A 25,443-nucleotide genomic window follows, 5' to 3' on the forward strand; every position below is an offset into this window, starting at 1 on the left:
CGACTGAGACCTCTTCTGTCGGTCCTGCCGTGAGAGCCGTTTGGGCGATTGTGGAGCTTGGCAGTTGGAACCTGGACTCTTGATTGGTAAGAACCGTTGTACGGTACTTGCTCCGAGTTTTGAAGCCTGGGTTGGCTATTTGAGTTTGATTGATGATGACTAGTCATATTTTGAATTTGTCTTTGTGAAAATATATGCTTTGCAACACATATAGGCAGGTAATGTGGAGAGATTTCTCCGGAGCTGTGTAAACTTTGAACGGCGCAACGATTAAGTGCCATTTTTCCTTATAATATTGCATATTTTGCATTATTCCTAGCATGCCTGCTTTTAGCGCACTCCGTAAGTGGTGCTGCTGTTTTGGTAACCGGTTGAACCTCGAGGAATCTGCTCCAGCTCCCCCGGAGGGGACTCCTAATAGGGATATGTATGTGAAGCATGGTCTTTCTTCCATAATGTACAGCACGCTATGGAGGAAATACACGAGGAAGGATCCTGAGTTGCGATGGCCTTTGTATGGATCGTTTGATATACGTAAGATTGAGTATGTGGAACAGTGTATGTGTAAGCGACGTGCTCGTCAGGATATGTTTGAGTGTGTGCGATTATGGGTGAAGGAAGTGCGTGAGCGAGAGAAACGTGAGAAAGCGCTGTTTGATAAAGAGCAACGGAAGAATGATCATGTGCGAGCGCAGGAAGCGAAGCGTCGGGAGGACAAAGAGCAAACGGACAGACAAGAGAAAGAGCGTAGGCTACAGGTCTCGGGTCAATATGTTGTTCGTCAGCCACTTTATCCTGTCCTTAATAATCCTGATGATGATTTTTATTTACTAGATCGCTCTCCGCCCCCTTATGTTGGCGCATCTGCTCCGCGGCCGCAAGATTCTGGCCCGGCTCCGGGTAAGGTCGACACACGGTCCATGTTATCGGCCGAGCATATGGCTGAGCTTCGGAAACTTTCCCTCCGTGCACTTAAGGGCAAGATGTCTAAGGAGGAGTTGTTCCATACTTGGGGGTCGTGGCAAGATAGAGAGAGGGTGTATTTTCTGTCTCATTTCGCAGATGAAGTAATTGCTGCTTTCCGAAAATATTCTAGTGTCCTTGAGCCTGACGAAGTGTCTTCGGATGCCGGAGCATTACGTAATGGTGTTTTTTCTCCCCCTAAGGCTCCTGAGGCGGCTCGGCGGCTGTTCGCTTTACGGGACGAGGTGCTGGCCCTTAGAGAGAAAGCACGCCAACAAACGGAGGAGGAGAAGCAGTCGGATTCGTCTGCAGCAGGGGGCCACCCATCCGCCTCCCAGTCAGATAAGGATGACATAGTGCATGCTAAACCAATGCGAGAGGCGGCGCCTTTGTATGTTCCTCCTAAGGGAGCAGGGACTAGCTCGGATATTAACTCCGCCGATGCAAGGGGATATTTTGTATATAACTGGGTTTACACTCCATGGCATAGGGCCGATGTTATGGCACTAAAGAATGCGTTGCCTGACCCCCGCAAGAATCCAGCGGCCTTCTATGAAGAAGTCGAGGGGGCCTTGAATTCTTGCATTATGACCTTAGCGGATATAGACCTGTTCTTTGGCCTTATCCTACCGCCGGATACGTGGCGCTCTGTCCGAAAGGTAGATGATGCGGTTGCCTTTAAGGCCCGGTGGTCTGACCTTGAGGATGAGGATAGGGAACGGAAGCCTGCACAGAAACCACCCCAGAATATTTTAGATCTCCCCGCTGCTATTGTGACTAAGTTGAAGACGATTATTCCCCCTAAAAAGATTGACTGGAATATGTTAGCTGCATGTAAGCAGAAAGTTGACGAGTCAGTTGCGGACTTCTTTACGCGCTTTGAGGAGACGTTTCATGATTTTAGTGGCCAGTCGCTTACTGACGACACGGGCCGCCACCTTTTCGCGGACAAATATGTGGCTAATCTGCTACCAGCAGTTGCAGCCCGGTTAAAAGCGAGCGAGAGTTCCTGGTCCTCCGCGACGCCGACGGCCCTTCTGACTATCGCTCAGTATTATGAGCGTCAGGAGCACGAGGCGAAGGGCCAGGAAGAGAAGAAATCGAAAGACCTCAAGACTAAGGTGATGTTAGCACAAGTATATGGCCCGCCCCGACGGGGTAATAATAGAGGAAGGGGCGGATCTTATGGTCCCCCTCCGGGCCGATCTGATTTGAATAGGAACCAGTGTGCATATTGCAAGCAATTGGGCCATTGGGCCAGGGATTGCCCAGTGTTGCGTGTTTCACGTCAGGGGCATACTCCGGGTGGCCCGAGAGGTAGAGGGGGTTCCTCGAACTTTAGAGGGAATTCTAATGACAATGCCCGTTTCGATACTGCTGGGCAGCACCGAGATAGCTCAAATGTTTTCGATCGCCAGCACCAGTATCATGTATCGGACATCGATCGATCGGGATATCACGATTCGCAGCATGCATAGGAATGCGTTGGATGGGGGTCTGAATCAGTTGAGGTGCCGGTCGATCAGACGGGTCCTTATGTATCGGCTGAAGTTTTAGGTTCTACTGATCAGTTCCTAGTAGATACAGGAGCGACACGTAGTGCATTGTCTAGGTACTTGGTCCTGGGGGCTCTCCCATCCGGCTCAGTGGTTACATCGGTAGGGTTTGACGGTACGCTCTCCCGAAGCCCTCTTTCACAGCCCCTTACATTTAAGGTTGATTCTTTTTCTGCGCCCTGTCCGTTTCTGCTTGCTCCGTATACACCGGATAACATTATGGGCCTTGATATGTTAAAGTACTTTAGGGCTACAATACGCTGCTCCCCTGAGGGTGTGAGGGTGATCTTAAATGACAACTATCCCAGGTCTGGGCGGATGTGTACGATATCAGAGGATGCATTGTTGGCTACCCTCCCCCGAGCTTTATGGGCAACTTCGGACACAGATGTGGGACAAATGGTGATTCCTCCGGTCCACATTAGCGTCCAGGAGGGGGCGGTGTTACCACGCCTCCCGCAGTATCGTATTTCCCAGGAGGGCGAGGAGGCTCTCATACAGATTGTGCAAGACTTGATCGCAGTAGGGGTAGTGGAAGAAGTTCCCTATAATATCTGTAACAGTCCGATTCTCCCAATTTTGAAAAAGGACACGGATGCAAAGGTCTATCGGTTCATAATTGATTTGAGGGAGGTAAACAAGATCGTGATACCTCAGTACCCGGTGGTTTCTGATATCACGACGTTGCTTACCTTGGTCCCGCCTACGGCAACCATGTTCTCAGTGATTGATTTGAAAAATGCCTTCTTTTCTATTCCCATTCACCCTGATAGCCGATTCCTTTTTGGGTTCACATTAAACAATAGATCTTATCGTTTTTGTAGAATTCCCCAAGGCTATACAGAAAGCCCTAGTATTTACAGTCAGGCTTTGAAACGACAGTTGGATTCCTTTGTTTTACTCGAGGGGGTCGCCCTCATTCAATATGTCGATGACATCTTGTTGGCGGCTGACACCCTGGAATTGTGTGAGAAAAGCACGCTATCCTTACTTTCCTTTTTAGCCTCCCACAATCATAAAGTATCTAGGAAGAAATTGCAATTCTGTAGACCAAAGGTGACTTTTTTAGGTCACCTTTTGTCTAAGGAGGGGCGTGCACTCACACCAGATCGTATCCAAGTAATTTTGGACACACCGAGACCATCCACGCAGAAGGATGTGCGTGCATTTTTGGGCCTTGTTTCTTTTTGTAGACAGTGGATATTGGGGTTTTCACACATAGCTAAGCCATTACTAGCTCTTTTGACAAAAGACACGCCTATCCCAATCCCTTGGTCAGATGAGTGTGATGCTGCTTTTCAGCAACTGCGACAGGCCCTTTGTTCAGCACCAGTGTTAGGGACCCCTGATTATGCAAAACCCTTTTCGTTGTATGTGCATGAGAAAGATGGATGTGCATTGTCAGTTTTAGTGCAGATGCACGGCGATAAGCAGCGCCCTTGTGCATATTTTTCGGCTGTGCTTGATCCTGTCGCCCGAGCATTACCAGGGTGTTTTCGCTCGGTAGCGGCGACAGCTGTGTCAATACGCCAAAGTGAAGGAATTGTGTTGTCCCATAAATTGTTGGTGTTAGTTCCCCATGCTGTGGATGCCCTGCTTAATCAAACAAAGACGCAGCATTTGACCAGTGCCCGTTTAACGGGATATGAGCTGACGCTTTTGGCTCCTCATATTACGTTGAAAAGGTGCGTGACATTAAACCCGGCCACATTGTTGCCATACCCCGAGACCCAGCCTGAGGCGCAGAAAGCGCATGATTGTATTCTTGTGACTGAGGAACAAACAAAGGGTCGTATTGATCTCCAGGATACGCCCTTTTCAGATGTAGATGGAGAGTTGTGGGTAGACGGATCATGCCTGAAGCTACCAGATGGTACGACTTCAGCAGCGTATGCAATTACCACATTACACACGATAGTGGAGACAGCACGCATACCACAGAAATCAGCTCAAGCAGCGGAACTGATAGCATTAACACGAGCATGTGAGCTCAGTATAGGATTATGTCTGAATGTTTATACAGATAGCCGCTATGCCTTCGGAGTAGCGCATGACTTCGGCCTACTCTGGAAGGAGAGAGGGTTTTTAACGTCACATGGAGTACAGATAATGCATGGAGAGTTAGTTCATAATCTTTTAACTGCATTGACATACCCAAGGAAAATTGCTATCGTTAAGTGTAGCGCCCATAGGAAAGTGGTTGATAAAGTTGGAGAAGGGAATGCGTTAGCGGATCGAGTAGCACGGGAGACTGCGATGCAGCCCGGCGCTACTGCCATGTATGTAGTAAAGTCACAGGTGGAGAGATGGCGTGATGCGAAGGAGGAAGTGCGAGAAATGCAAAGGACCGCTTCTGACAAAGAGCGGGAACAATGGGCTAGCGAAGGAGAACTGGATGACGAGGGTTGTTGGAGAAATAAACAGATGGATAGATGGAAGTTACCCACGGCTTTCGTACAACCTATGGTTCAGATGGCACATGGGCTAGCACATGTTGGAGCTTCCGCAATTGTGAAATTGCTTACCCAAGTCTGGGAGCATCCAGAGATTGCTAGCACGGCAAAGAGGGTGGTGCAGACCTGTATGATCTGTCTGAAGTATAATCCAGGGAAAGGCACTCGAACTCCAGCAGGAGGATTTGCGACACCCACTGCACCCTTTGAGGTTCTGCAGATGGATTACATCCAGCTTGAGCGCTGTAACAATTTGAAGTATGTTCTAGTAGTGGTTTGCGATTTCAGTAAATGGGTTGAGGCGTACCCTACGAAAGACAATACTGCAATGACCACGGCGAAGCTACTGCTAAAAGAGTTTTTCCCCCGATATGGCGTTTGTAGACTTCTGTGGAGTGATAATGGCCCTCACTTTGTGGCGGATGTTATAAAGTATGTCTTGAAGGGCCTAGGCATCACTCAGAAGTTTCATGCCGTGTTCCACCCTCAGTCTGCCGGACTAGTCGAGAAGTATAATGGTACACTGAAGCTTAAGATCGCCAAAATCCAAGCTTCAACGTCTTTGACTTGGCCAGACGCCCTGCCACTGGCGTTATTGTCAATTAGGTCAGTGCCACACTCTCGAACCGGCCTTACGCCATACGAAATAGTATTCGGACGCCCAATGAACATTTGGGGTCCACCAAGGCCTAAGGCTGTGTATGATGTACCTTGTGTAATGATGAGCGATTATCTGGCACAGTTAACGGATAACTTGGTTTCTATTCATCAACAGGTCCGAGAGGCGCTCCCTGATCGGTCTACCGGCGAAGGACATGGTCTCCGGCCTGGAGATCATGTTATGGTGAAGGTCTTCGACAGAACGAACAGTTTGGAGCCGAGATTGGTAGGACCTGAACAAGTCCTCCTTGCAACGAGGACGGCTGTGCGAGTCTCGAACCGAAAGAATTGGATCCATTCCTTGCACTGTCGAAAGGTACCGCCCGGATTGGTGGAGTCTGCCGTGCTGACCGATCAACGAGAAATCCTAGCAGCAGAGACAGGCCGTGCTGCTGAGCCACGAGACACTGAGGAGCTCTTTCCGGACCACACGACTTCTGGAGGAAGGCGATATCATCTTCGACCAAGGAAGTAAGGTTTCCAGTACCGGGACATACTGTCAGAACGGCCCTTGGGTTAGTGAAACGGAGAGCCGATGAGGCAAGGGGGGGGGATCAGCCCTGCATTAGTGTAGTGACACCCGTCTTGGCCCGCTGGTGAAGAAATCAACCGCTGCCCAAGGGGAAGAGTTCTGACAGACTTTTTAGTTTCAGGAAGATACCAGGGTATTGTTTCTTTTGACATGGAGAAGAAGAAAATCCTTTGTGCGTTGGGGTTCATGCTAACAGTAGCTATTGTTGGGATAACCACATGGTTTGTGGAGGAGGTAACTCCTGCTCGGAAAACACTTGTGTTGACAACTCCGGTGCCCGAGGAGCACTACTTTTATACATTACCGTACCAAGAGTTGAAGCATCGACAATCCTACTTGAACAACACTTTCATCCAGATGCTGCATCATACCCACGTTGCTACGAACGCTACGAACTGTTGGATATGTGGGATGATGCCAGCCCATCAGAAGAAAGGAGGTACGCCATTCATACCACTTCCTTTCTCTCATAATGGCTCTTGTAGAGCATGGTACACTTTGCTTTTTGCCACTCGGAAACCGACAGTGGGACGATTGCTTTTTAGACTTAATAAAGAATGCCATCAGGACAAGAATGGGTATCCACAAGCGAATGGGACAATTTGGGAATGGGAGGAGTACCGACCGGACAATGAATCCATTCCCTATATCTTCACGAACACCAGAGACACTGTGGGGAAGGACAAATTCGTAATCCAAGTAGCACAAGCTCAAGCGGACCTGTGTGTCCAGAGTGTGGGTTTTATCCCTGTTGGTGTCAGTGATTGCATAACCGTATTGAACATTGACGGGTTGAATGACAGTACCTTCCTAGCGTCCCATAATACCTACTTTGTGTGTGGAAATAAAGGTTATTACCGTTTGCCGGCTGGGTGGTCTGGGGTATGCTATGTATCATTCCTATTACCTCCTGTATTCCTAGCACCCGCGTCATATCATAAGGATTTGAAATTGTTGAATAATGTGACTGTAAACAGGTATAAACGTACTCTATCAATTGATGATGTGGATCAGACCGATACCAGCTTGCAACAGTATGTTGATTTTAACTTAGGACTGTTTTTCTTTGTTGGAGCCGCTTTGAATAGTAGGAAGATCCGAAGATTAACAAGAGTGGTAGAAGCTGTGACCAATCAGACTGCCGCTGCTCTTGGGAATCTTACGGAAGAGTTACAAATAACTAGGATTGTTGCGTTGCAGAATCGTATGGTATTAGATGTAATGCTAGCTGATCGAGGAGGAGCCTGTAAAATTATTGGAAGTAGCTGCTGTGTGTTCATCCCTGATCATACGCCATCCGTTTATAACGCCATTAACAAGCTGCATAAAATAGCAGCTGAAATCCACACAGAAAACGGCACTTGGTCCTTTTCTGGATGGTTTTGGGCATTGGTTACTGCCTGGGGATGGAAGGTTTTAACTGGTCTCTGTATTATTATAGCAATTCTGTTCTTTTTCTGTATGTGTATTCAATGTGGACCATTGTGCTGTTCTGTATGCATTTCATTCTGCATTCCAGATAAGAAAGCTGTTGCCGATGTTGCTCACCAAAAGGGTCTAGCTAAAGAGGTTAAAGGAATGATGATAATTGACATATATGATGATTATTCTTGGAAGCCGGATGTCTTCAGTAAATGCTGAAAGGGTCGTCTGTTGTAAATTAAGGCAGAATGTGATTAAGCATTTACTGAAAACATTAATGCTTTCCCTTTAGATCATGTTTTCTTCGTTATGTTGACCGAAGTCCGGACTCCATTTTGTATTGACATGCTGCCATGTGTTCACCACGAGGAGAGTCCGACCTCTGTGTTAGTTGCTCTTGTAATCTGCCTAGCAACAGTTTATAAATAGCTCCCTCTTGTCCATCTGGCGCATGCCCAGACTTGACCACATCTATTATAATTAGCTTTGCTTGACCATGTCCTTTCACGGGCTCAAGGAGTGTGTTGGCTCCGCCCATGTATTGATTCAGTATCGAGAATGACCATAAATGGTAATGTTCTTCGGCCTCATGTTGTATCCACCCACTTATGAGCCCCTCTGTTGTGTATAAAAGGGGACTGTGTACGCAAGTTCTGTGTACTACTCCATGCAATACTGAAGAGTGTTGTGTGGATTGTAGGACCACCCTTAAGGGTTAATAAACGTTGTTTTTGTACTTTGCAGTTTCCGTGCCAACTTCCTTATAGATTCCGTTACAGGAGAGCGAACCCTTGTGTCTTGCGGGCCTAGCTGGGGCCTGTATTCATCACTGCACCATGTCTCTCTCTTGCTCTCCTGTCCATTTCCGTGTCTCTCTCGTTCTCCTGCCCTTTCCCATGTCTCTCATGCTCTCCTGCACTGCCCCATGTCTCTCTCTAGTTCTCCTGCCCTGCCCATCTCTCTCTTGCTCACCTGCACTGCCCCATGTTTCTTTTTTGCTCTCCTGCCATGACCCGTGACTCTCTCTTGCTCTCCTGCCCTGCCTCAGGTCTCTCTTTCTCTCCTGCACTGACCCAAGTCTCTCTCTTGCTCTCTTGCCCTGTACAGTGTCTCTCTCTTGCTCTCCTGCCCTTACACAGGTCTCTCTCTTGCTCTCCTGCCCTGCCCTATGTCTCTCTCTTGCTCTCCTGCTCTTTCCTATGTCTCTCTCTTGCTATTCTGCCCTGTCCCATATCTCTCTTTCTTTTTCGACTGCCCTGTCCTATGTCTCTCTCTTGCTCTCCTGCCCTGCTCCATGTCTCTCTTGCTCTCCTGCCCCATGTCTCCCTTGCTCTCCTGCAGTGCCCCATGTCTCTCTCTTGCTCTACTGCCCTGTCCTACGTCTCTCTCTTGCTCTCCTGCACTGCCCCATGTCTGTCTCTTGCTCTCCTGCCCTTTCCCGTGTCTCTCTCTTGCTCTCCTGCCCTGTCCTATGTCTCTCTCTTGCTCTCCTGCCCTGCTCCATGTCTCTCTTGCTCTCCTGCCCTGCCCCATGTCTCCCTTGCTCTCCTGCCCTGCCCCATGTCTCCCTTGCTCTCCTGCAGTGCTCCATGTCTCTCTTGCTCTCCTGCCCTGTCCTACGTCTCTCTTGCTCTCCTGCACTGCCCCATGTCTCTCTCTTGCTCTCCTGCCCTTTCCCATGTCTCTCTCTTGCTCTCCTGCCCTGCCCCATGTCTCTCTTGCACTCCTGCACTGCCCCATGTCTCTCTCTTGCTCTCCTGCCCTTTCCCATGTCTCTCTCTTGCTCTCCTGCCCTGCCCCATGTCTCTCTTGCACTCCTGCACTGCCCCATGTCTCTCTCTTGCTCTCCTGCCCTTTTCCATGTCTCTCTTGCTCTCCTGCCCTTTCCCATGCTTCTCTCTTGCTCTCCTGCAGTCTCTGCTCCTTTGTCTGATACTTACAATGCCCTCCCTCTTGTCTTGCAGATAAGTCTGCCCCTGTGAAGGAGAAGTGTAAGACAGGGATGAAGCATGAGGTTCCTGCGGGTTATTTCCTGCAGAACGTCTGGCACCCCGTCTACTGCAGCATGAACAGGTTCCCCTCACTGGATGACATGAATGGCTGCCTGAAGGGGAAGTCGCTTCACCTCATCGGAGACTCCACCATGGTGCAGTGGAACACTTTCCTCACCGGCAAACTCACAAGTAGGTTGTGTTCACCACATTAGCAATAGGCCTGGGTATCGGGTGAATTTGGTAATTCTGCGTTACTCTCGTATGATGGAATGCAGAGTTTTTGAACCATTCGATCTTCCCATCGTATTTGGTATCCACTGAATACCCCTCGGTGTCCTTACATACTCGGCAGTGATTAAAAGTTGTAATCACTGCCGAACATGCAAGAACGCCAAGTGGTAACAGTGGTTTTTAGGTCGAGCCTAGGCAGCGCGCATGCGCTGTCGGCAACAACCTGTAGTATTGAGTGAAGGAGGTAGCTCCCGCCTGCTGCTTACTATTGGCTCAGCGCAGTGTCGGTCTTCTTTGCTGCCGCATAATTGGTTTAGGCAGCAAACATCACTTCTGCTTTTTTCCAGTGCAGCACCGACCAAGTACTGTTTTGTTACGCTTAGACAGCCTAACTGTTATTTGGTGAACTCTTTTTTTTGTTAATTGCATGCTTCATGCATGTGTCAGTGCTCAATGCACGTCTGTGTCGGCCCCCTACCCACCACCACCCACTCTCTGTGTTGTACCCCCACCCACCTGTCACTCTTTGTTTTTAACACTTTCCAGATTTGAGGCCGAACTGCGTTTGCTCACGCATTTTTTAGGTTTTTGTCAATGCCACAGCATATGCTTGGAAGAGAAGCGGCCATTGCTGAAGAGAGGGAGGGGCAGGAACCCTGTGCTCGCCTGGGGGTGAAAAATGACGGCAGGCAGGATGCGGGGCTGGCACTCATTTACAACTGTTGCAGCCCAGCATGCTGAGCTGTGTCTTCTATTATGGGGGTGCGCATTTCTTTTGTTCTGCGATGCATTTAAAATAGCAACTCGGCCCTCCGCTTGCTACGGAGAAGCAGCATGGTTAATTACATGGAGGGACCTACCTGTTGCAATATTAATTTCCCATCCTTCTTTTCTTCTCTCAAGCATACCCCTTGCTACTTTTTTTGCAGCATCTCTTTTTTTCCACGCTTTTTTGCTGGTTACATGGACCTCGTCCCAAGCTTCTAACACTGCCTCGTGGCCATTTGACCTCGCACGGGGTTACTGCGCAGTGGGGTGAGTTTGTACGCATTAGAATTGGGGCTCATGGGGGTGGGAGCAGGAAAATGAATATAGATCAGGGGAAACCTGTTGTAGCTGCCTTCCACTACAACTGCTGCAGCTACAGCTATCCGTGACCTACAAAGCAGACTGAGCGCTGCTGCGGTGTCAGCCAGCAGACTGAGCGCTGCAGTGTCAGCCAGCAGATTGAGCGCTGCTGCAGTGTCAGGCAGCAGAGTGAGCGCTGCTGCGGTGTCAGCCAGCAGACTGAGCGCTGCAGTGTTAGCCAGCAGACTGAGCGCTGCAGTGTCAGCCAGCAGATTGAGCGCTGCTGCAGTGTCAGGCAGCAGAGTGAGCACTGCTGCAGTGTTAGCCAGTTGACTGAGCGCTGCAGTGTCAGCCAGCAGACTGAGCGCTACCACAGTGTCAGCCAGCAGACTGAGTGCTGCAGTGTCAGCCAGCAGACTGAGCGCTGCTGCGGTGTCAGCCAGCAGACTGAGCGCTGCAGTGTCAGCCAGCAGATTGAGCGCTGCTGCAGTGTCAGGCAGCAGAGTGAGCACTGCTGCAGTGTTAGCCAGTTGACTGAGCGCTGCAGTGTTAGCCAGCAGACTGAGCGCTGCCGCAGTGTCAGCCAGCCGACTGAGTGCTGCAGTGTCAGCCAGCAGACTGAGTGCTGCAGTGTCAGCCAGCAGACTGAGCGCTGCTGCAGTGTCTGCCAGCAGACTGAGCGCTGCTGCAGTGTCAGCCAGCAGACTGAGCGCTGCAGTGTCAGCCAGCAGACTGAGCGCTGCAGTGTCAGCCAGCAGACTGAGCGCTGCAGTGTCAGCCAGCAGACTGAGCGCTGCCGCAGTGTCAGCCAGCCGACTGAGTGCTGCAGTGTCAGCCAGCAGACTGAGCGTTGCAGTGTCAGCCAGCAGACTGAGCGCTGCTGCAGTGTCAGCCAGCAGACTGAGCGCTGCAGTGTCAACCAGCAGACTGAGCGCTGCAGTGTCAGCCAGCACACTGAGCGCTGCTGCAATGTCAGCCAGTTGACTGAGAGCTGCAGTGTCAGCCAGCAGACTGAGCGCTGCTGCAGTGTCAGCCAGAAGACTAAGCGCTGCTGCAGTGTCAGCCAGCAGACTGAGCGCTGCTGCAGTGTCAGCCAGTAGACTGAGCGCCGCAGCAGTGTCAGCCAGCAGACTGAGCACTGCTGCAGTGTCAGCCAGCACACTGAGCGCTGCTGCAGTGTCAGCCAGCAGACTGAGCACTGCTGCAGTGTCAGCCAGCACACTGAGCGCCGCAGCAGTGTCAGCCAGCAGACTGAGCACTGCTGCAGTGTCAGCCAGCACACTGAGCGCCGCAGCAGTGTCAGCCAGCAGACTGAGCACTGCTGCAGTGTCAGCCAGAAGACTAAGCGCTGCTGCAGTGTCACCCAGCAGACTGAGAACTTCTGTAGTGTCACCCAGCAGACTGAGCACTGCTGCAGTGTCAGCCAGCAGACAGAGCGCTGCTGCAGTGTCAGCCAGCAGACTAAGCGCTGCTGCAGTGTCAGCCAGCAGACTTTGTGCTGCTGCAGTGTCAGCCAGCAGACTGAGCACTACTGCAGTGTCACGAAGCAGACTGAGCGCTGCAGTGTCAGCCAGCAGACTGAGCGCTGCTGCAGTGTCAGCCAGTAGACTGAGCGCTGCAGTGTCAGCCAGTAGACTGAGCGCTGCAGTGTCAGCCAGCAGACTGAGCGGTGCTGCAGTGTCAGCCAGCAGACTGAGCGCTGCTGCAGTGTCAGCCAGCAGACTGAGCGCTGCTGTAGTGTCAGCCAGCAGACTGAGCGGTGCAGTGTCAGCCAGCAGACTGAGCGCTGCTGCAGTGTCAGCCAGCAGACTGAGCGCTGCAGTGTCAGCCAGCAGACTGAGCGCTGCAATGTCAGCCAGCAGACTGAGCGCTGCTGCAGTGTCAGCCAGCAGACTGAGCGCTGCTGCAGTGTCAGCCAGCAGACTGAGCGCTGCTGCAGTGTCAGCCAGCAGACTGAGCGCTGCTGCAGTGTCAGCCAGCAGACTGAGCGCTGCTGCAGTGTCAGCCAGCAGACTGAGTGCTGCTGCAGTGTCAGCCAGCAGACTGAGCACTGCAGTGTCAGCCAGCAGACTGAGCGCTGCTGCAGTGTCAGCCAGCAGACTGAGCGCTGCTTCAGTGTCAGCCAGCAGACAGAGCGCTGCTGCAGTGTCAGCCAGCAGACTGAGCGGTGCTGCAGTGTCAGCCAGCAGACTGAGCGCTGCTGCAGTGTCAGCCAGCAGACTGAGCACTGCTGCAGTGTCAGCCAGCAGACTGAGCGCTGCTGTAGTGTCAGCCAGCAGACTGAGCGGTGCAGTGTCAGCCAGCAGACTGAGCGCTGCTGCAGTGTCAGCCAGCAGACTGAGCGCTGCAGTGTCAGCCAGCAGACTGAGCGCTGCAATGTCAGCCAGCAGACTGAGCGCTGCTGCAGTGTCAGCCAGCAGACTGAGCGCTGCAGTGTCAGCCAGCAGACTGAGCGCTGCTGCAGTGTCAGCCAGCAGACTGAGCGCTGCTGCAGTGTCAGCCAGCAGACTGAGCGCTGCTGCAGTGTCAGCCAGCAGACTGAGCGCTGCAGTGTCAGCCAGCAGACTGAGCGCAGCAGTGTCAGCCAGCTGCAGAGAGTCTGCAGTATGTACCGCTTTGTAAACGGAAACAAATATATGTTTCTTATTTGTCTTACTCAACAAACGATATGCTGAGTTTGGGGGGCGTTTAGGAAAATAATATTCTTGTCACCTTCGATTTATACCGCATCGGTGCATAGGGATGACTAGAGGTGCTTCACTGCAGAATGACAACACACACACGTCATACCGTGTTGCCACATCTGTTTTCCTATGTGAGATAACGTATAATAAAGGCAATTAAATGCTGCTGCTGTAGGAGAAAGTGCCCTGCGAACAAGGGGCGCTGTCTATTTTTAGCTGCATGAAAAAACATAGTCGGTTTTCTTTTTGTCAGACTCCTGCAAATTGGGTCTGAGCTAAATCACGAAAACCGGTCACATTTGAATGCTTGCGTTTCAGTGGAGTGTGTCGAAGACCAGGAAAGTAAGTGAGCCCATCTGAATATTACCTTACATTATAGCTGTCCTGTTGTTTTGCTGAATGTCTGCTTTCTAATCCAGCGATATCCCCAGACCTGCAGGGGGAGGGAGGAGAACACAAGTGAAATTTGCATTTTTCTCTGCAGGGCTTGATGACAAGCCTTCCCAGAAAAAAGCATTTGCAATGCAAAAGGTCTAGCATTTACGCAAGTTTGAGCTATTGGCATTCAAATTGACAATGCCTTTTATTTATGTTTTGGTTTTTAAAACATAAATAAAAGGCTTTGTCATTTACAATGCCAATAGCTTAAACTCACATAAATGCGAGACCTATTGCATTGCAAATGCTTGTTACATTTGGAATCCACTTCATACCACTCGATGTCCTTACATACGCTGAAGTGATTAAGAGTTGTAATCACTGCAGAGCATGCAAGGGACACCGAGCGGTATAGAGTGGTTTCTAGACACGGGGTGAGAGGGAGCAGCCACTCTACATTTGGAAACTACTGCATATCCATCCATCCATTTTGGACCTAAGCGCCGCTTTTGACACTGTATCCCACATGATACTTTTAAAGCGCTTACAGGAAATAGGAATCAGGGGTTCGGCCTTGGCCTGGTTTCGTTCTTTTTTAGAGGGGCGTTCTTTCCAGGTCTTGGTCCCATCTTTCTATTTGCGGGAGTTCGCCCTGCAACAGGGGGTACCGCAGGGCTCAATACTGAGCCCCTTACTTTTTACCATTTATGTTCGACCCCTTCTGTTAGTGGCTAAAAGAAGAGGGCTGTCACTGGTGTCGTATGCTGACGACACCCAATTGGTGATTGCCTTCTCAAAAAAATGCAGTCTCAACCTTGAAAAATTTAAGGACGACTTGCTAGAGGTTGCGGATTGGATGACTTCAAACTGCTTGCAGTTGAATGTCGGCAAGTTAGAGGTTTTGCTCTTCGGGAAGGATCGGGCTATGTGGTCCGAGCAGTGTTGGCCGGATCATCTCAAACCGTCTCCTGCACCTAAAGAGGCAGTAAAGAACCTTGGAGTGTGGATTGACAATGGTCTTACCTTTGACACTCAATCGAAAGCGGTGGCAGGGATCTGCTTTAGGCTCCTGCGAGGTTTAAAACCTCCACTGGGTTTTTCCCTCCTAAAGTGCACCAAACCATTGTCCAGGCGACGATTTTATCTAGACTGGACAATGGCAATTCCCTCTATCTTGGTGCTAATAAGTCCAGTATTAGGCGCTTGCAGAGAATACGGAATGCAGCGGCGCGCATTCTTGTGGCACTCCCGAAATCTTGCTCTGTATCTAATGTTCTGCCTGAATTACATCGGCTACCAGTCGAGAAACGAATCCAGTTTAAAACTGTAGGAGAGTAGGATCTGCTTCACATGGGTACCCCCACTTTTTGCTGGTGTTTCACTGTTTTTCGACCTTAGTCTGGCTGTGGCCCTGCTATCCAGGGCCCCAGCCTAGATGCTTCCTCTCTAAAATGGTTTCCATGTACATTAGGTACATATCTAATTGGATTCTGGAGTGCCTTATAAGTCCCTAGTATATGGTATACTATGTACCTAGGGCATAGGTACCTCAGCGGCCTACCAGGGGCTAAAGCATGTATTATGCCACCCCTGGGAAGCACTCCAAAATGGCACCACAGGTCTGCTACTGCAGCCTGGGTAAGGGTGTGCTTGCACCCCTTACAGTGGTATAGGCTGCCTATATCCACCTATATATGCAGACACATATAAACTTATAAGTCACTCCTATGGCAGGCCTTGACAATCCTGAAGGTAGAGTGCTTGGTTTTGTGTGAGAGGGTGCCCAAGCATGAGCTGAGCCCCTCTGCAGCTTTCGTAAATAGTTCCTTATGGCTGTTCTGTGATACAGCCATACCATATACTCTTAAGTGCATTATAACCTTGCAGTAAATGCTAACTTTGGAATGGCTACATCAAAACATGTCATGTTTGGTGTCAAACGCTTTGGAATACTACCCCCCCCCCCCGCCCGTTCTGGCAGCGGGGGTAGCATTCCACCCTTCTAGAGGGAGGGACATGTTCACACTGGTCTAACCCGGTAGGACTTTCCTGAGCCCTGGCATCACAAAATGGATGCCTCTGCCACAGACACGAGTCTGGCCTCCTGCTGCTGACCGCAACTCCGGCAGGGGAGGCCTGGCCAATAGGTTTCCTGTCGAAGGAAGGTGTAACCACCTCACCAGACAGGCAGATGTGTATTGGGGCTGGGCGGGAGCACTCTCTGGTGCTTTGAAGTCCTGCACTGGGGGCACACTTGGTGTCCCTGTGCATAGTCCAGTTCAAACCGGTTGCAGGGGCTACCTGCTCCTCCTCTGTCGCAAAACTGGACAAAGGAAATGGGTGTAACCACCCCTTTTTCCAAACCCTCCCATAGGTGGGTCCCTAGAGTATGTCCAACCCCCAAACTTAGTATAAGTATGGGAACCCAGTCCTTGTGACTTTAGATTAACCGGACGAAACTCTGCAATATATATCCTGGACCTTCGACTTTCTATCCTGACTAGAAGACTGAAGAAATCTCCCTTGTGGTCAAGGAGTGACTCCCCTGCTTGGCAGGCACCAAAGAAGCAACTGACCGGTCTGCAATTCTGATGCTCCCGCCGGACGCCGTAGTCTCTGCATCCCCAGAGGTGGATTTCCTGACTTCCCCGAGACTATCCTGAGGCCACAGCAAAGCTGAGGCCCGTGGCTATCGTGGGTGATGTGGAACCTTGACCCCTGGACAACCTGAACTTTTGCAGTAACACTATCTTCTGGGACTTCCTCGAAGTTGTGCTTTGGGCTCCGAGTAGCCCCAACCTTGAGCATATCCTGTACTGAAGATTGCTGGCCTCCACTCCATGAGTGACCCGTGGGCCAGTTTCAAGTGCGACCGCTCGAGGTTCTTTCATGATCACTAGCCCGTTGGCTAGGAGGTCCCCACGAAGGCAACTCCTCCTTTACTTGGGCTTTCCTGGTTGCTCTAGATGTGCCCTGACTTACCCTTGCTGGGTGAGTCACTCAGACCTTGCTGTTCTGCACCGCAGTCCTTTCTCTAAATTCCTGTGACTTGCCGTTGCCAAGGCTTGTTGGGTCCCATCTGGTCGCCGACACCGCAGCACTCGACAGACTTTGTGGGAAAGCTAGAATCCGGCTTGTGGACTTTGTCGACACCTCCTGGACCTCGTGGCTGAAGAGTCAAGACACCGATCAACTCACCTGAAGCACCCGACATCTGTGGGCATTGGTCCATCCTGCCCTCGATCACTGACAAGTGACCCAGACTCTGTCCCCTTTGCTTTCATGTTTCTTACATCCTAGATCCAGGCTTGGATTTCTTCAACTCTTCTCCTCTTAACGGCAGCAGCACTTCTTCACCAGCTTCCATTGAAATCGACGACGCGACCCGACACCAAAAGACACATATGCACCCGGCTTCCCTGGGTGAGGTAACACGAGTACTCCGGTGCTCCCGTGGGTGCTAGCCCTAGAACTGCTTAAGTCCAAAAGGGTTTGGTCCTGACTCGATTCTAAGTGTCCCTAATCTTTAAATTTCCAACCGCGACATTGCGCATAGAAGCTAACGGGAACCCGCGGTTGTGTTTACACATTGCACACGGCCCCCGCGGGTCCCCTGTGTCACTACCTTGGGTGGTTCCTTGGGGTCCCAGCGATTCTACAGGCTCTAGGCCTTGTGTCTAGTTCAGTCGTTGTTCATATACCACTTTTTTGGTATATGGTTTGGTACACCCCTATGGCCCAAACGTGTATTTGTGCTAATATTGTTGATAACTAACTTGTAACCTAAGTACTTCGAACTCCAGTCTCATAAAGAGACTAGAGGGGTGTGTTTTATCTTAAATACATATATTTTAAATATATACCTGGTGTGGTTGTCCTTTCATTTGATGATTCAAGAGATTATAGACTGGTAAATCAAGCGGCTTTACGTTCCCTCAAGACTTAGCCTGAAGGCTGCTCTCCATAGCTACCACTAGGATAGCTTTCAATAAAGGTTGTCTTTAACCAATCACCATAAGGGGTTGTTTGGACTGATACAAGGTGCCCACTAGAACTGGTGGACAGCAGATATCAGGCCAACTTCTCCCAAAAACACTTTGTGTGTCTCACAGGATTCTGATGCAACAAGCACATTTGGGGCTGGCTAACTTACTAGCGTTTTATGCGCCGCAGCGCACCTTAAGGTCTGCTGACCAAGCCTTGGTCTGTATTCCTCGAGTTTTAAGAGCTAGAGCCGGAGGTCGCTCTTTTCGCAGTCTTGCGGCGAAACTATGGAATTTGCTTCCAGTCTCTATCAGAGGGATTCAGAATCATTTTGCTTTTCGTAAAGCCATAGAGACCTGGCTCTTCCCGGCGTAATCTTCTTTTTTCTCCTCCATGCTCACTCTCAATGTCCTTGGTGGCGCTGGGATGCCCCGTCGCTGGGGCAGCCATGCGCATTACAAATCCGACTATTATAATAATAATAAGGGCTTTGAGTGGTATGAAGTGTATTCCAAATGTAGAAACCACTCTAACCACTCGGCATCCTAGCGTGCTCTTTAAAGATTGCAACTTTTAATCACTGTATGCTAGGACGTCGAGTGGTTACAGTGGTTTCCACATTTGGAATCCACTTCATACCACTCGATGCTGTTACATACACTGCAGTGATTAAAAGTTGTAATCACTGCAGAGCATGTGCGGGCATCGAGTGTTATAGAGAGGGTTCTACATTTGGAATACACTTCATAACACTCGATGCCCTTACATACGCTGCAGTGATTAAAAGTTGTAATCTTTAAAGAGCATGCTAGGACGCCGAGTGGTTACAGTGGTTTCTACATTCGGAATCCACTGCATACCACTCGATGCCCTTACATACGCTGCAGTGATTAAAAGTTGTAATCTCTGCGGAGCATGCGCGGGCGTCGAGTGGTATCCAGTGGTGTCTAGACACGGGCTGAGCGGGAGCAGGCACTCTACATTTGGAAACTTATGCATACCCCTCGGTGCCCTTACATACTTGGCAATGATCAAAAGTTGTAATCACTGCAGAGCATGCGAGGACGCCGAGTGGTATAGAGTGTTTTCTACATTTGGAATTCACTTCATTCCACTCGATGCCCTTACATACACTGCAGTGATTAAAAGTTGCAATCTTTGAAGCGCACGCTAGGACGCCAAGTGGTTACAGTGGTTTCTACATTCGGAATCCACTTCATACCACTTGATGCCCTTACTTACGCTGCAGTGATTAAAAGTTGTAATCAATGCAGGGCATGCGAGGACGCTGAGAAAGCAGAACTTCAGGACAACACAAGAAGTTGATGTACCAGCAATAGTACGCGGTGTCCAGGGGTCACGGTTCCTCATCACCCATGATAACCTCGGGCCTCAGCTTTGCTGTGGACTCAGGGTAGCCTCGGGGAAGTCAGGAAATCCACCTCTGGGGATGCAGAGACTTCGGCATCCAACAGGAGCTTCGGAATTGCAGACTGGACAGTTGCTTCTTTGGTGCCTGCCAAGCAGGGGAGTCACTCCTTGACTCCAAGGGAGATGTCTTCAGTCTTCTAGTCAGGATAGAAAGTCAAAGGTCCAGGATATATATTGCAGAGTTTCGTCCAGAGTAATCTAAAGTCACAAGGACTCGGTTCCCATACTTATAATAAGTTTGGGGGTTGGACATACTCTAGGGACCCACCTATGGGAGGGTTTGGAAAGAGGGGTGGTTACACCCATTTCCTTTGTCCAGTTTCGTGCCAGAGCAGGGGCAGGTAGCCCCTGCAACCGGTTTGAACTGGACTATGCACAGGGACACCGGGGGGCAGATTTACAAGCCCCTGGCGTGACTTTTGCGCTGCAGTCGCGTCACTTTTTTGACGCAACAGCGGCGCAAACAATGCGGCCTATTTACATATTACTAGGACATCGAGTGGTTACAGTGGTTTCCACATTTGGAATCCACTTCATACCACTCGATGCTGTTACATACACTACAGTGATTAAAAGTTTTAATCACTACAGAGCATGTGCGGGCGTCGAGTGTTATAGAGAGGGTTCTTCATTTGGAATCCACTTCATACCACTCGCTGCCCTTACATACGCTGCAATGGTTAAAAGTTGTAATCTTTAAAGAGCATGCTAGGACGGAGAGTGGTTACAGTGGTTTCTAAATTCAAAATCCACTGCATACCACTCGATGACCTTACATACGATGCAGTGATTAAAAGTTGTAATCTCTGCGGAGCATGCGCAGGCGTCGAGTGGTATCCAGTGGTGTCTAGACACAGGGTGAGTGGGTGCAGGCACTCTACATTTGGAAACTTATGCATACGCCTTGGTGCCCTTACCTACCTGGCAATGATCAAAAGTTGTAATCACTACAGAGCATGCGAGGACGCCGAGTGGTATAGAGTGTTTTCTACAATTGGAATCAACTTCATACCACTAGATACCCTTTGTGAGAAAGTGCCATCTTTCTTGCATGGTATGCACCCACTTTCTGCTGAATTGCTGAATGTACTTTGACTGAGTGTGCCCTGGACTCCTGCCAATCAGGTGCCCAGGGCCTATGTTCCTTCCCTAAACACACAAAACCCAAATTGGCAAACCATGGCCACATGTAAGCCCCTGGTAAATGGTACCCTAGGTACCCAGGGCCTTGTGACCAGGGAAGGCCTCTAAGGTCTGCAGCACTCATTGTGACACCCTTAGAGGCCCTGTACCCTTACACACACACACTGCCCTTGCAGGCTGGGTGTCTGGGTGCAATACAAAACAAAGAGTCGATATGGCACACATCCCCGTGTGCCATGCCCATCGCCTACACAGCCATGGCATATATCAGCCACCCCTCTAGCTGGGTGCCCTATGTCAATGGTGTGGGCACAGGAGCAGGAGCCCTGTGCCCCTACAGTACCCGGGTCCATTCCTGGGCACTGTAAGTGCAGTGCTGCCATTTAAGAGTACATGGTGCTGAGAGCTTGTCAAACACGAACTCCACAGTACCATAATGGCAACACTGAAGACTGAGAAGTTTGGTATCAAACTTCTCAGCACAATTAACCCACACTGATGCCAGTGTGGGATTTAATGTACCAAGCACCCCAGAGGGCATCTTAGAGATGCCCCCTAAAACCTAACCTACGATCCACGTCTGTTCTGAGTCTGCCTAGGCTGCCACACAGCAGACATGTTGCTGGACCAATGGGTAGGAGAGCCCCTGCTCTCCTGGGCCTGCAACAATGCACATCCTGGGCGAGGTGCTAAATCTCCTCCCCCAGGATGGGCAGGGGGAATCTTCAAAGGCATGCCGCCTCTGTGAGCTTCCCCAGGCCACTGCAACCCCCCACTCTGGTGGGAAACTTGGCTGGAAACCCCAAATAAGGACAGGGGATGTGCCAGCCTGCCAACCCAACCCCTCAGGTGGGGGAGGCGAGGTGAAGCACATCTCCAGGCTCTCGCCATTTTGAAGATGGGAAGCCCTACCCTATCAGGACTAGGCTACTGCCCCCCTCCCACAGTAGAGAGGCAGGATAGTGGGTGTACCCACCCCAGGACAAGGACCCATTGGTCCCTGCCCTTCACCTACCTGTAACGCCCCTAAATCTGAACCTTCCTTCCCAGAGACCAGATTCCAAAATCCGAAGAAGAGCAAGAAGAAAGAAGACCTGCCCTGCAGCTGATGAGAAGAGGAAGACACAAACTGCTTTGGCCCCAGCCCTACCGGCCTGTCGACCCTCTAACCTACTCCTGCTCCAACCCGGCATCTCTTGTGGCCAGCAACCTCACAAACCCCGGAGGACCTGGCTACCTTTTGACTCTAAGCCCCTGGGACTCCCAGGAGTAGAGGCTCTACTCAAAATCTAATTTTAAATCCCTGGCAGCAGCCCGGAACCGCTAACCCAGCACACTCTGCACCAGCCAAGCCTGGCCTGTGCCGGAGTGAACAAAGACCACGAGGATGACCCCACGGTGACTGTGACCCCGAGTCCGGCACCCAAGGACCTCCCTCGACACTCCTGAAGAAGCCTGCAGCCTCAGAACAAGGTGCCCCCCCAACCGCGATCAACAGAGGGTAAGATTTCCTGACAACAAAAGGCACCCCTGCACCCGGTGCCCCGCGGCCCCCTGTGCCCTATCCCGGGGTACCTACCTATCCTCCAACTACCCAACTTACCTCTCAAAGTGGTGGTGGCACCTAAAGAATCCTCGTCCTCGAGCTTGCAGTCTTTTTCTAAACCGGAGATTTCCCATTGAAATCAATTGACCGCCCGAAGGCTCAAAAGCACCCTGCACCCAGCGGCCCGAGTGACCCTGGCAGTGCAACCTCTACACCTATCTACTTCCCCACTTGCCCTGAGTAAGTGACCAGGAGCCCAGCTCCCACAGCCGCGTGGCCTGCTAGTCAGCAGCTACCAACCAAGGCCCCCCTACCTCTCATAGGATAACATTGGGTCTAACTCTCTCTGCACCCGGTCGCCCTTGTGCCGCTGGGGGTGAACTAACTGTACCTACCTGACCCTGGGAGACCCCTGAGTCTATGCCCAGAACCTTAACTCTGCCAGTCAAGTACTTACCTTTAAACCGATAACTCAATTTTCTCTATAGGGTAACATTGACTGGCTTTTTCTGAAATTTCTTCTGTGTGGACTTTTCAAAACTTAAAATATTCACCAAAAATCAGCCGAGTAACGAAAACGAAAATACTCACCTATCTTAGGTGAGCTCCAAGTGCTGGAACGTGGTGCCCAGCACTGACTCTGAAAACTACTTACAACTGTACTTACCAGTAACCCAATTTTCTTCCATAGGAAATCATTGACTGTTTTTCTGTGAAATTTCTTCTGTGTCAATTTCTGCAATCTTTAAATATTCTTTAAAAATCGTATAATATCTGAAAACGTAATTACTTACCTGTTTTGGATAAAGGTCCCAGTACTGAGTCTAGGCACCCAGTACTGGATTACAAAAGTAACGAGAACATACTGTACCTGCAACTTGAATTTTCTGCCATAGGGAATCATTGACTGTTTTCTATGAACTATTTTCTGTCAACTTTTAAAATAGCTCAATATTGTCTAAAAATCATCACAGTAATTAAGTCGACTTTTATCACTTGATTCCAAGTACTGACCCAGGACTGAATCTAGGATCCAGTCCTGGAATTCCAAAAGTAATCCTAAAAGTAATCTGTGGCAAATAACCTGAAACTTCCATTGAACTCAATGCATTATTGTGTTTAGAATAGTGTTGCCTATTGCAACCACTTGTAACTGTTTACAAAAGTCAATTGCATATTGCAAAAGTAGTTATATAAAGCATCTCATTCTGAGAAAGTATATTTTAATTCCAATTGTTGGTTCTAATATAAAACAAGCATATATTTTTTATATATAAACCATTGGCCTAGAGTTCAGTTCTTGAGTGTGTGAGACCATTTGCTGGCTGAGTGTGTTCAACAAATGCTTTACACTGTGCTCTGATACTGCCTTACTGCTCGACCAAGCTACCACTTTAGAGAGTAAGGTTATATCTAACTTTAGCCTCTGCCAAACCTCTGGGGACTGTGGACTCTATACACCCTGTACCTATTTGGGAACAGTATATACAGAGCCACTTCTCAAGGGCCCCACAAATCTTCTTTAAATGGGGAGTCACAGTCTAATAAGGGAAAAGGCCAAAAGAAACCTTGGTGCAAAATCTGTAAACAGAAAACTCACTGGACCAGTGACTGCACCAAGTCCAAATAATCTACACCAACCACCATTGCCCCTAAGGCAACTGTTCCCCCTAGCACAGCTACAATAGGTGGTGGCAATGTCCAGAATAAGGGTGTAGTAGGGTTGACCCTGAGTTCTGAGATGGACTATGGCCTAGTCAGAGTTCCAACTTAGTCCGTGCTTGTTTGTGATGGGGGCATGGATATGTCCCCCTTTGTGAGTCCCAGTAATCTGGGCAAATACAGACAACAGCCTTTTATAAATGGAGTAGAGGCTTGGGCATTCAGGGACACAGGAACAAGTGTCACAATGGTGACAAAAGATCTTGTGGATGCTGGGCAGATTATACTTGGTGAAATGTACCAAGTGACCAATGCTAGCAATGTCAGAACAGACCATTCTCTGGCAGTTGTTAACCTCTCCTGGGGAGGGGTAACTGGCCTTAAGAAGGTTGTGGTAAGTGCAGACCTACCAGTACAGTGCTTGCTTGGCAATGATCTAGAGACTTCAGCTTGGGCTGAAGTGGAGCTCAGGACACATGCAAAAATGTTAGGGATCCCAGCTCATGTCTTTGCTGTGACTAGGTCACAGGCCAAAATATCTAAAGCTGGACAGGCTCTGGATTCTGGAAAAATGGACAAGGTGCCTCACAAGAGAAGGAGCAGGGCAAGATGGCGGCCGTGACCTCTGTCGAGTGAGGTAGCGTTTGCTCTGCTGGACCGCAATGGACCCCTGAACGACGGCTCTGCCCCACGGCGTTAATATGCGGCGAAATTGAAAGACAAACAGAAAGAAAAACGATACGAGCTCATGGCCCTCGGCTCTCACCTGGCTATTGTCAGACTTGCTTTATCTTTGAAGCTGCAGTGGTTCTGACGGGTTGCTCAGCGCTTTGACCTCCGTCCACCGTGGTGGGCGTCTCTGGTGCAGCTTCCCTCCTCCAAGATCGGCGTTTCTCCTTCAGTCTTCTCTTTGACTTTGAAGATGCCACCGAAGGCTGCCTCTAAAGCGGCGGCTGTCGCTTTGAAATCCCGCAGCTCTACACGCAATGTGCAGGACACAGACACGAAAGGCTCTGGGACTGCTTGCCAGAAAGGTCGAGTGTCGACTGTGGATAAACTTTCTTCTCTCAATCCCGCAGCTACAGCCGCCATGTCTTCGTTGCCTGCTAAGGGGCAGACGCTGCCTGAGATCTTTGTCAAGCTTGGAGCTAGAGAAAAGGTTCCGATGCTGACCGCAGCCGCCAGTCTATCTGCTGCTACTCCGGGGGATGCTGCGCCGATTCCTAACGGCTTGGTCGTAAGGAGGGGACAAAGCCGCAAGCGTCTAACGTTGTGATGCTTTCTCATTCTGAAGCTGTTGCTGTCAGTTCTGACATACTACAGAGGTCCTTTTCTTTGAATCTACCTACTTCACCCTTTCTCGATGTGACAAGCTCTGTGCATATAGTTGCTCCTGGGGACCTACCTGGACCTATGAAATCAAATGATATTCAACAGGAAGTAATGCGGATTCCAGGTCCAGGTCCTCTTAGTGCTGTATCTGCTCCGGTTCAGTGCACTCTGGGTAATGTAGTTCAATCCCCCAACATACTTATGCCTGCCACTCTGGAGCTTCCCACAGAACGTCCTCATAACGCTAGGGGCTCTGAGGTCAGTGAGTCCGCAGATAAGTTATATTCTGTGTCCGACCATTCTGTGTCCGGGGAGGAGGATGATCCCGATCTTCAGTGGTCGGATTATGATAGCGATGCGGCTGACTGGCGACTTAGTGAGAATTCGAAGGATATGATAGCCGG

General features: G+C 50.0%; 1 protein-coding gene across 2 annotated transcripts in view; it reads left to right on the forward strand.

Moving 5' to 3' along the window:
• Positions 1-25,443, forward strand: part of LOC146788707 (NXPE family member 4-like) — a 652,915-nt gene that overhangs the window by 418,471 nt on the left and 209,001 nt on the right. Inside the window, exon 5 of one of the 2 annotated variants that reach the window (XM_085630307.1) lies at positions 9,551-9,769. The exons of the other annotated variant lie outside the window; for it this stretch is intronic. Within the exon in view, the coding sequence (XP_085486433.1) occupies positions 9,551-9,769 (219 nt within the window). The remainder of the gene's footprint in view (positions 1-9,550; positions 9,770-25,443) is intronic. 2 annotated transcript variants of the gene reach the window in all.

Source organism: Triturus cristatus, chromosome 10 (genome assembly GCF_964204655.1).
Source record: "Triturus cristatus chromosome 10, aTriCri1.1, whole genome shotgun sequence".
Classification (NCBI taxonomy): domain Eukaryota; kingdom Metazoa; phylum Chordata; class Amphibia; order Caudata; family Salamandridae; genus Triturus; species Triturus cristatus.